The sequence below is a fragment of the Notothenia rossii genome, assembly GCF_949606895.1.
Source record: "Notothenia rossii genome assembly, contig: scaffold_54, whole genome shotgun sequence".
Classification (NCBI taxonomy): Eukaryota; Metazoa; Chordata; class Actinopteri; order Perciformes; family Nototheniidae; genus Notothenia; species Notothenia rossii.
Genome location: NW_027639588.1, coordinates 200,062 through 210,964, shown reverse-complemented (window position 1 = coordinate 210,964; position 10,903 = coordinate 200,062). Strand labels below are relative to the sequence as shown.

Here is a 10,903-nt window from a genome sequence, read left to right as displayed (position 1 = left end):
ATATGATATACAAACAACATTAACATACATTTCAAATTGTTACATATTAATGATATATATACATAGATATATACACAGTGATACAATTACACTTCAACACACGTGTGTTCTCTCTCTCTCTCTCTCTCTCTCTCTCTCTTTCTCTCTCTCTTGCTTTAGGTTGTATCTGTAACTTTTTACTAGTGTATTAGTACATACAATAACATACAAGGGGCAAGTAAAGTTTATTGTTTCATTGTTTATGATGAGTGAGCATTCCGGTGCACTTTCTAAAATAAAAGCTTTACTGCCAGGAAGACTGCGTATGAAATGAAGACAAACTAGTTCACAGATCCTGCAAGAGAACCGGTGTTTTTCCTTGTATTGTTTTTAGATAAACAAAAACTAGGTGTGTCTTCTTTTGGTTCTATCAGAGGTTTAATGATTCAGCATGTTTTTACACATTCCTGTTTAGATTCTGCCTCATGTTTGTTCTCATTGGGCCTTATGAAACAACATTTTCTATTTATTATGTTAAATCGATCATTTACTACTTATCTATTAGACACTTTGCACATGTATTAATCCTAGTTGATTTTGAGTCATCACTAATACAAGTAGTCAAATGTATCTAAAATGTATTTAGAAATGGTGCTTCATTTGGATGGAAAATTTGCTAGGCGAAAATCTACCTCATTCTTTGTTCATCAAAACAACAAATAAAGAAAGAAAATTGGCATCAACAGCACGAAAACAAAGCCGGTGGCAACCATGTTGTCAAAGTAGCAGCAAAAAGAGCCAATGTGATGTACCGCTCTATTGTGACACCTTTGTTTGTCTATGAAGTAGATCCAGCATCCTGTACCTTAGCTAGTCAAGAATTTGTTGGCAAGTCTTATTGAAAAACTTGCTTTGGTTTTGTTGTTATTATTAAGCTGTCCTGTTGGTTGTATAGTTATCACAAAATAATTACCCTTTATGGGCAGTGACCAATCGGATGGGTGTGGTAGAGACATAAAAGCCAGGTACTTCTCAAAGCCGGAGCATATTTGTGCAGACGTTTCATGATCAGCTGTATTAGGGAGCGACATCATTTGTGTCTTCTATCGTTACTTAGACACAGAAAACATTGTCAATGGCGTCAAAAAACTCTGGGGAAATGAGCGGGGAGGATTTCTGTGAGTACCTGAAAGAAAATGGACTTGAAAAGTGGGCAGATAAATTTGAAGGTAAGTTTGTGGTTTGGTCATTTAAATTGATGGTTAGGTTTTATACCATCGTTGGCCTAATAGACTAAGCTGTAGAAAATAAATGCTTTCGTTTTTTTTTTATTTAACTTAGCTTATAAACTTGTCATAAAAAATGCAATGTGATACAGGACTGTAATTCACTGCATCTTCATTTACCCAGAAAAGTCTGTTATCAAGCTGTCGGAGCTCAATGATGGTGTTCTGACTGAGATGGGCATAGAGTGAGTATCATCCCTTGTCATACCAAGTTGCAATTAAAACAAATATATAACATCCTGAAAAGAAGGAAGTGTGGCGCTAATTTGGTGCAACAACTTCCCCCTGGCTTGACTTATAACTTATAACCTACTATTTTTTTTCACGATTTCTTTAGTCCACCTGAGGATCGTCAGAACATCTTGGACAGTATCTTGAAGATCTGGCCAGTAGCTCCCAAGGTGATATAATATTTTGTTTTATTTATTGCTTCACACTACATGTTCAGGGCCTTCAGAAGAAATGGAGCTTGTTTTAGTTGTACTCTTTAGGGTCATCATTTGAAAGGTTTTTTTGTTGTACGTATTCTGTTAGGTGTTTAATGATCCAATCCACGGAAGTATGGAGTTGCACCCTGTTCTTGTCAAAATCATCGACACGCCTCAGTTCCAGAGATTAAGATACATCAAGCAGCTGGGAGCGGGCTATTTGGTTTATCCTGGAGCCTCCCACAACCGCTTTGAACACTCAATTGGGTATGTCCAATGTGTGTTAATGTTATCCAAATCAACATTAAGTGAAGACTTGTTTGCTGTAAATGGACTGTATTACATATGGTAGCACCTAATAAAAAGTTTAAAACAAATTGCGTATCCTGTTCTGCAGCAGGACACTCAAGTGGTAATTGTGTGATGACTTTTTATTGTTGTGTGCTGTATGCTTTGGTGAAGGGTGGCGTACTTAGCAGGAGAGCTTGTCAAAGCTCTGAAGGAAAAGCAGCCAGAACTCGGCATCACTGACAGAGACATCCTTTGTGTTCAGATCGCTGGGCTATGCCATGACCTGGGTGAGTGATACACACCTTTCACTTTAATATGGGATTTAATAATATGATTTTTTAAACAATAATTCACCAACAAAAGGACCATTTGCAACAATTACTTACTCTGTATTACCTTTTTAATTATTGAAGTTTTTCTCACATAGAGAATAATCAAAAATGCAATATATATATATATATATATATACAGAATGTTAAAATGTCTCACTTCAGTTTGTTTTATAGCCAGCACCATTTGCTTAAAATATTTATATTTCTCCGTATATAGGACATGGACCCTTTTCCAAAATGTTTGAGAAAATGTTCATCCCCAAAGCAACATGCCCACCTGGTCTACTAGGTGAAAAAATGAAAACCTGGAAGGTGAGCAGTTATTATTCCTATTGTCTGTATTGTGTGACATTATACCCAAAAACAGAAATAAAACACATTTATAAAACACAGCCAGCAGCTGCATGTCATGATCTGATCATGTTTTTACGATCTGTGATTTTGACTGTTCTACCGTATTGCAGTACTACATGGTACAAGTGTTTGTCTTCCGCCTTAAAGTCAAAACTGCTCCACCACTTGAAAATCTTCTCAAAGATTGTAGGTCACCCCTTTGAGGAATTCTATGAATCAACCTACCATAATACCGTAGTGAGAATGGCCATCAACATCTCTGATCCCCAACATGTTCTGAACAGTGAATATGAATTGTTACCATCAAGTCGGAGGTACAGGGTCCCACGATTTAATAAAGTTAGACTGAAGCTCTCCTTTGTGCACCAGTCCATCCTCAAATTAAATACAGAGCTCAATCCCAGGTCAAATGTACGCTTGAGGGTCTTCAGCATGTTTTCTCTTCAGTGATTGTTATGTTAAATGTTTGTTGCCTTGTATCGTGTCTTAATATTTGTTCCTGTAGGATGTTGCAAATGGAGCTGCTACTGTATGATGCAATATAAAGTATTATCTTACCTTATCACACATGCAATATTTAACGTTAAGTGCAGAATTGCCTTTAATTAATATGTTTTATTTTGTTGCTTTTTTCAGTCAGAAAGCATTAAAGCATAATCTTTTACAAAATGATGCACTATTTCTTTAAGCACAATTAGTTGTGGCATAGAATGGATGTTATTCTGACTTATTCGGTTTCAATAACCATTACAGCTGTGTTAAATATCAGCAATAACTTAAACATGTATGAGAAGAGTGGGAGTGGTTAAACATCTGGTATAGGGGGAGCGGTGCAAACCAGGCTGTGTGCTTTACAGAGCTCCCTGTCGTTATGTACGTTTTAGCGACAGACCTGTCATTTGGTAAATGTAAACTGACATGTTTTCAGAAAAGCCAGGCCCTTTCTATTCAAACAGTGAGTCATTGTTCATTTGTATCACTTTGAATTCTCATACTAATATATCAATGAATTTGTGTACCTTGCAGCATGAGGACGCCTCTGTAGAAATGTTCGACCACCTGGTGGAATCCAATGGGTATCTGAAGTGGATGATGAAGGCATATGGCCTGAAGCTGCCCGATGACTTGGTCTTCATCAAAGAGATGATTAAGCCCCCGGCAGCTGAAAAGAAAGTCAGTCTTGCCATTTGAATGTAATGATATCAGCATTATGAAACACTAAATCTTCTTCTTCTTCTTCTTCTTATCTTCGTTATTGCAACAATAGCCAATATCTAAGGCCAGCCACTCTGTGCAGTCACCTCCACAGTATAAAGGCCGTCCAGAGAAGTCCTTCCTCTATGAGATTGTGGCCAACAAAAGAAACGGCATTGATGTGGACAAGTTTGACTACTTTGCCAGGTGGGGCTTGGTTCAACAGCTAGAGCAATTCACTTTTTTATGCAATAAAACAAATGTGTATTAAACCAATGAATACACATTTATAACATAGTCCTGGTTATTTAAAGAACATGTAGCATTCTCCTGGTGTCTTACATGAGTTTTTGTAATAACCACATTTTCTTTACTTGTCTTGCCTTTGTCTCCTATCAGGGACAGCTACCACCTGGGCATCAAGAACAACTTTGACCATGGCAGCTTCATAAAGTTTGCCAGGGTGTGTGAGGTGGACGGGCAGAAGCACATCTGCACTAGAGACAAGGTGCTGACTTTGTTAAATCTGCTTTTGGATCAGCTTTTATAACAGCAATCAATTTAAATGATTAGTGGTAATGTTTAGATAATTCTGTTAACAGGAGGTGAACAATCTCTATGACTTGTTCCACACGAGGTACTCTCTCCACAGAAGAGCCTACCAGCACAAAGTGGTTAAGATCATAGAGCATATGTGAGTATATTCCCTTCTCACGTTGGTACTCTGATTTTAATAATTGAATTTGCTTCATAATCAAATATTTTGTATGGTATGCATAAAGTGATAACATATTACTTTCATCCAGGATTGCAGAGGCCTTTTTAAAGGCAGACGAGCACATCCAGATTGAAGGCTCAGAAGGGAGGATGTTCACCCTCTCCACAGCCATAGGTGACATGGAGGCCTACACCAAGCTGACAGGTCAGCAGAAACCACTTTGTGCTGTGAGCTTGTGTTTTTAACAATAAAGCAAAGCATTATTCATGACATGTATTTTTTACCCATTAAGGCTCTCACAAACACTCCTCTAAAAAGCCTAATTCCTCACTATGATCCATGTAGAAGAAGATGGTGATGGTGTTTTTCAAGCAGGTCCTCACAGTGTGAATGAAGTATAAAAACAAACGAGAAAAGTCTTGATGAATTTAAGTAAAAATAGCATAACAATATCTAACATCTGTTTACAAATGTATGCACTATACTCCATGTCTTGTTTATCCAACACTTCTTTGGGGAGGAAACTTGCTATTTAAAACACTTCTGCATAATCAGTTGCACTGGGGAACTAGTCTTCTGTTTGAGTACTGTTTATGCAGAAATGATCATTTTGGTGGTACATATTCCTTTTTATCTTGTTAGTATGTTTAACAACACAACAAAATAAACTCACCTGAAAACCTTATGCTCTTACTGGGGTAACGACTTTGGCCAGGGCAACAAGGACATGCTAATGACAACAGGCACATTAGGGCAGATAGGGTTAACTCACCATTTAATCCTTTCCTTACACCTTTACACTTATGTTTTTGGTTTTGTAAAGGTTGAGTTAAGACACAACCATTTGCAATTTAGATTCGAAGTAATGCTCTTCAGCTCATGGAGAAACAAAAACTTGCCATTCTGGTTACAGATGACATTAACAGACAATTTGGTTTTGCAAATGCAATTTTCTGAAATTTGGTCATGGAGTGATTCTCATAATTTTAAGAACAAATTAAAGTATAACAACTGCTTCTCAGCTTACAGTGTCAGTGACTTAGTTTTTCTAACTTGCTCTTCTGTCCTGTTTGTCCTTTAGATTGTGTATTTCACCAAATACTCAACTCCACAGGCACAGAGGATAATCTCAGAGAGGCAAGGGAGATTCTAACAAAGATCGTTGAACGTAAACACTACAGGTTTCTGGGTGAAATCAGGCATAAAGGAACCCCAACCGAGGTGTGCAGTAATGTATTTGTTCCTGTATTACATCACATATGTGTAATCAATCTCAAGGGATCGCACAGCAGGAAAAAAGATGAGTCATCTCTTCATCAAAAGAGATTAAGGCAGGAGGGGGCAAAAGCGTAACCTTAATTTGTTTTAAATAACAGTTATTTTCTTAATGTATTTAAAAAATGTAACTCAGGGAAGCTTAATTAATTTATGTTTCATGACACAACTCTCATTACATCCTATCTCAATTTGAGCAGGCACGCCTTCGGTTACCACAAAATATTTTACTTCAAATGTATGTTACCTTATTTCTTTACATACAAGTATCAGAAGTTGAGTAACGCTTTTTGCTTGGCAAACTTTGCTGGTGATTGAGAATTACACTCCATATTTTTGTCTCATTTGCAAAGGTTTCTAATCTAATCTAATCTAATCTAAGTTTAGCAAAATCGGTTCAGTCCCCTTTTGAATTTGTCTCTGATTATTACAAAAGTAACGTTTGTTAAAACAGAGCTGAATGTGATGCCACTATTGTGGTGGAAGAACACATTGCTTGTTTCTGTTGTCTCTATCACTTTACATTGCCTCTTTTCATATTGCACCTGGCTCTTAAGCAGACTATCCTAGAATTGTTGTTTAGAGATGCTATGCCATATGAGCAAGAAAGATCATAGGATGAGGATCACATATCACTTAGACTACATCCACAGTAAACCACTGCGTAAAAAAAGCCTTGCGTTCACAGTAGTTATTCCGGGTGGTTTTTATAGAGACCTACGCCATCAATGAACAATAAAAGAAATGGCATCATTTTATCTGGAAATGAACAAATCTGCGCTTCAAAGCCAACATCTTGTAAGGTTTGAGTCAGGTGCCTGACTAATAATTATGTCAACAGTATGACATAATCAATGATAAAATGATTAACTTATCATTGTGTGGGGTGTGACAAAACAATCTTTAATACTGATTAAAAACAATTGCTGTGTGATATGACCTGCTAAACTGACATTTAAAATGAGAGATTACACAGAAATGATGAAGCAATATAAACGTTTAATAAACAGCCACACTGACCCCTGACAGCAACTGGGCATCCTTACATTATCCTTTTGCAAACACTATGTTTCCAATAGACTGTAAAAGGTTTGCATCAAGAATACATTCTAATACATTGTTTTTAAAAGGCCTGTTGTCGGGTGAGAGCAAATCTTTAGTTTGAGCTTCGATTGACAGCCAAAACCGAGAAACAAAGATGTTTGATTTGTATTTACCTGCTTAATGTGGACCTCCTCTTACTGTGTTTTATCACGATGGAAAGAACTGCAAATGTAAATGTAATCTCTCACTTCTCAACCTTTGTCCTTCGTATTTAAGGATGAGATACCTCAGTTGAAAGAGGAACTGGCTGCAGCTCTCCCATTCCCACGAGAGGGAGCTCAGGCTGACGGGCTGACACAGGAGGACTTTGTCGTTTTGGTAAGTTTTTCGTGTACTTACTTTTGCTTCGCTAATCTTCAAATTGTTTTGTTTTTTAGATACTGCCATCTCCATTCATTTCATTTCAAACCTTTATTTATCCAGATTGGTCCCATTGAGATCATAGATCTATTTTTGAAGGGAGACCTGCAGCAATTAGGTTCCACATGAAACATAAAACAACATAAAACAATAGAGGATATCATACAACATATTTACAAGCTACATTTACATACATATCAACATTTACAAATACCCATAGTTTCAAAGAGCATTTCACTTAGACTTGCTTTAAAAACATTCAGAGGAATAAAATTGCTCAGTTTCAATTTTAGCTGTAGACTGTTCCAAGCAAGTGGCGCTGCGCACATAAAAGCTGTCTTACCTAAGACAGTCCTTGCTCTTGGCACATCTAACAAGTCTACATCATGCGATCTCAGACATGCGATCTCAGATCTCAGACATGCGATGTAAGTGCTTTACAATTTGTGACAAATCTCAGTGCACTGTGATAGGCGGCATCTAACTTGTTCAGGCAATGGGCAGGTGCATTCATATACAACAAATCACCATAGTCCAGCACAGGTAAAAAGGTCACAGTGACTAGCCTTTTCCTGGCTTCAAAAGAGAAACAGGACTTGTTTCTGAAAAAGAAACCTAGTCTAACCCTCAACTTTTGAAGCAGGTTATTGACCTGAAGTTTAAAATTGAGAAAATCATCAAACCAAGACAATCATCAAGCCAGACAATCATCAAGCCAGACAATCATCAAGCCGTTGATTTACTTTTGAATTAAGAAAAGGCTTCTGTCTCAACCTTCTCTTCTAGTCTGCTACTATGGACTATGGGAGTGGGGCGGAGGACCCCATCAATAGTATGGACTTCTACAGCAAGAAAAACCCTACCCAAACATTCAAAATCAGGAGAGAAAAGGTCAGAACAATGATGACAAAAATCTCAATCTTAATCTTTTTTTGTGTATTTCTCTTTAGGGAAACCTCAGTTATGTAATTTGTATTATATTTATGCTGCTATCATTCTTGTCAGGTGTCCAAGCTTCTCCCAGCGCAGTTCTCTGAGACGCTCTTCAGGGTTTACAGCAAAAAAATTGATCCTAAAAGTCTGGAAGCTGCCAGGGGACACTTTGAACAGTTGAATCCAGGTAATATGTATATCTAAGATATTAAACATAGAATGTATCGGACTGCCTATAGCCCAGTAGTTACAGTAGTTGTCAAATAGAAGTCCAATGCCCTGAGCAGAAAATCTTAGTTTGTTTCCTAGTTGGCTGGACCACTTACACAGGTGTAAGAAAAACATTCTAGTTTGAAAGTCTGGAATAGATGGCCCGCCTACTGCAAGTCATTCCCATACTCTCTTTACAAACATATCTACCTCCACTACAACTGTCAAATGAAGGCATATTGCACCAACATTTTTTTTAAATAAGGCAGAAGGTTTTATTTAATGGCAGTGATATTATATCATAGTAGTACATTATAACATGTACAGTATGAGTATTAGTATATGGACATGAGCAGGTGAGGAGGAATACATACTTTCATTACATCTCGTCAGATCTCAAGGATACAATTGCCGTTCAATTGCACATTGATCTTGCCTCTGGAGTTAAAACCATCTATGCCTGCTGCTTGATGATTATTTGAATCATTGATTAAGTAGCGATTACTTCCTCAATTAGTTTACTATTATAATTTAAGAAAATGGGGGGAATATACCTGTAATATGTAGTAAAGACAAAGGTTACGTCTTTAAGTAAAGTGAGAAGTGAGAAGCTGGATCTATTTTTCTGTGGAGCTACTAATAATGTAGCTCCACTGTAGACTAGCACCATGCTTCAGTAAAGATAGTTGCAGCTCTGCTCTTGGTAATGCTGATACACTTGTCTTTCTTTATTTACATGCAGTGTGGAGCGACTCTTACGTCGATGAATCTGAAGTTTTGGAAAATGGAAGTTAAATCTGAACAAATAAAGAAAACACTTCCTGGCACTCCTTGGTTCATACCGATTGAAGGTGATCGAGAAATTTGATCAAGTATGTTACTTAACGACTTAAAAGTGAATTAGGATGCATTATGCACAATTGGGCCATATATGCAGTTTTTAGAGCCCTGTTTAATATTATACACTAATCTAAGTGCAAATGTGATCATTTCAAATCAGCTTTAATTAAGAATCACTGTTTAATACCATATTATGGCTATTTCAAATGTAATGTTAGGTGTGATTTAGGGATTTTAAATATTTAGAGGTGTTTGTTTAAGATATCTATCGTGTGAATTAATGTGGTAACCTGATTAGATATTAGATTGTTTTGGGTATATGTCTTTGTTTTTAATCTATCAATATGAAATCAATATCATTACTATTACAACTATATATTACTATTCATACTATAGTTATACAATATAGCTTGCTTCCTTCAATGTAACCATCTGTATGAATGTGGTTAACTTTGGGTATATTTCTGTTTAGGGTCATGGTGTGAAAATGTTGTGATTTGTCATCATGGGACTTTTGAGGAAAACCTAGAACATTGTTTTTAACTTTGTTGCTGTTGAGATTGGGTTAATAAAAAAGTGTTTCTTCTTAATTTGAAATCAATTACATGTTGTGATTATTGTGTGTCATTGTGCCATTTTACTGATCCAACATAATAATTCAGCAGCGATTTGAATTCAGTTAGATATGGAGTTGCTTATCCAATTCTTCAACAATTATCACTAGGACAGATTCTTTTTTTTGCAAAACCCTGAGATAATTCATCTAAGGGAATATTCGAAGAAGCGTATCTCACACAGTCACACACTTCAATATCCATTTAATACCAAAAATCTACTGGTACATAACTCACTATATTAGAGCTGCAATGATGATTTATTTCTATATAGGATGCTCATTGCAGGGTTGGGCTGTATGACAATACATGTAAAATGTACCGTGAGACGATGTTAATCTTCCTGCCGTATTGTTTTATGATATTTCCCTTTATTATGGTTTAATCGGACCATCATTCAGTGTTACGGTGAGTGAAGCAAGCAGGACCCAAACGCAGATTTAACAGAAAAATCCTTTATTTCAAGGCTACCGTCAAAAACCAGAACACTCCCCGGTGAACACAGTCACAGACAAACGACGAACCAACAATGACAGACAACAAAAACAGAACTTAAATACACACAAGACTAATCAACGAAACAAGAGACAGGTGAGGAGGGAGGAGAAAACAAAGGGGCAACAGGTGAACACAATCAAGTAAACAGGTAGGAGGGAACACACACAGACAGAAAACAAAGACAGATCTAAACAAGACCAAACACACCACAAACAGATCGTGACAATTCAGGGTGATAATCGTGGATTTAAACCTTACGGTGTTATTATGTGTCAAAACAGATGATCCTAACTATTTTATCAACAAACATTTTATAGAATATATATCATATATTATAAAAATACAAACCAAAATAATAGTGTCCATATTGCCTACCCATACTATTGTATTGCCTTACTTCTACTGTTTTGTTGTTAGTTTGGAGTTTTCCTTTATACAAAATAAGGGCCTAGAGACGATGGAGTATTCTGCATGTTGTGATTTTTCT

General features: G+C 36.7%; 1 protein-coding gene across 3 annotated transcripts; it reads left to right on the top strand.

Annotated features, from left to right (window-relative positions):
• Positions 1–1,014: 1,014 nt before the first annotated feature.
• Positions 1,015–9,905, top strand: LOC307027628 (deoxynucleoside triphosphate triphosphohydrolase SAMHD1-like). Of its 3 annotated transcripts, none has more exons than XM_079695912.1 (16): positions 1,015–1,208; positions 1,390–1,450; positions 1,603–1,666; positions 1,800–1,960; positions 2,156–2,271; positions 2,534–2,628; positions 3,697–3,843; positions 3,980–4,071; positions 4,264–4,372; positions 4,467–4,558; positions 4,671–4,786; positions 5,664–5,803; positions 7,178–7,279; positions 8,108–8,212; positions 8,327–8,441; positions 9,207–9,905. In XM_079695912.1, the coding sequence occupies exons 1-16, from the start codon at positions 1,115–1,117 to the stop codon at positions 9,257–9,259; spliced, it is 1,662 nt and encodes a 553-aa protein (XP_079552038.1). In that variant the 5' UTR covers positions 1,015–1,114; the 3' UTR covers positions 9,260–9,905. The 3 variants fall into 3 exon arrangements, with proteins under 3 accessions (XP_079552038.1, XP_079552037.1, XP_079552036.1); XM_079695911.1 differs by having other exon boundaries at positions 3,968–4,071; XM_079695910.1 differs by having other exon boundaries at positions 3,938–4,071.
• Positions 9,906–10,903: the final 998 nt, after the last annotated feature.

Bases quoted from the DNA above. Each gene is read 5' to 3' on its own strand.
- LOC307027628 (XM_079695910.1), top strand. From the start codon at position 1,115: ATGGCGTCAAAAAACTCTGGGGAAATGAGCGGGGAGGATTTCTGTGAG. The intron at 2,629-3,696 runs GTGAGCAGTTAT...TGTACCTTGCAG, and splicing joins AAAAAATGAAAACCTGGAAG to CATGAGGACGCCTCTGTAGA. The intron at 8,213-8,326 runs GTCAGAACAATG...CATTCTTGTCAG, and splicing joins TCAAAATCAGGAGAGAAAAG to GTGTCCAAGCTTCTCCCAGC.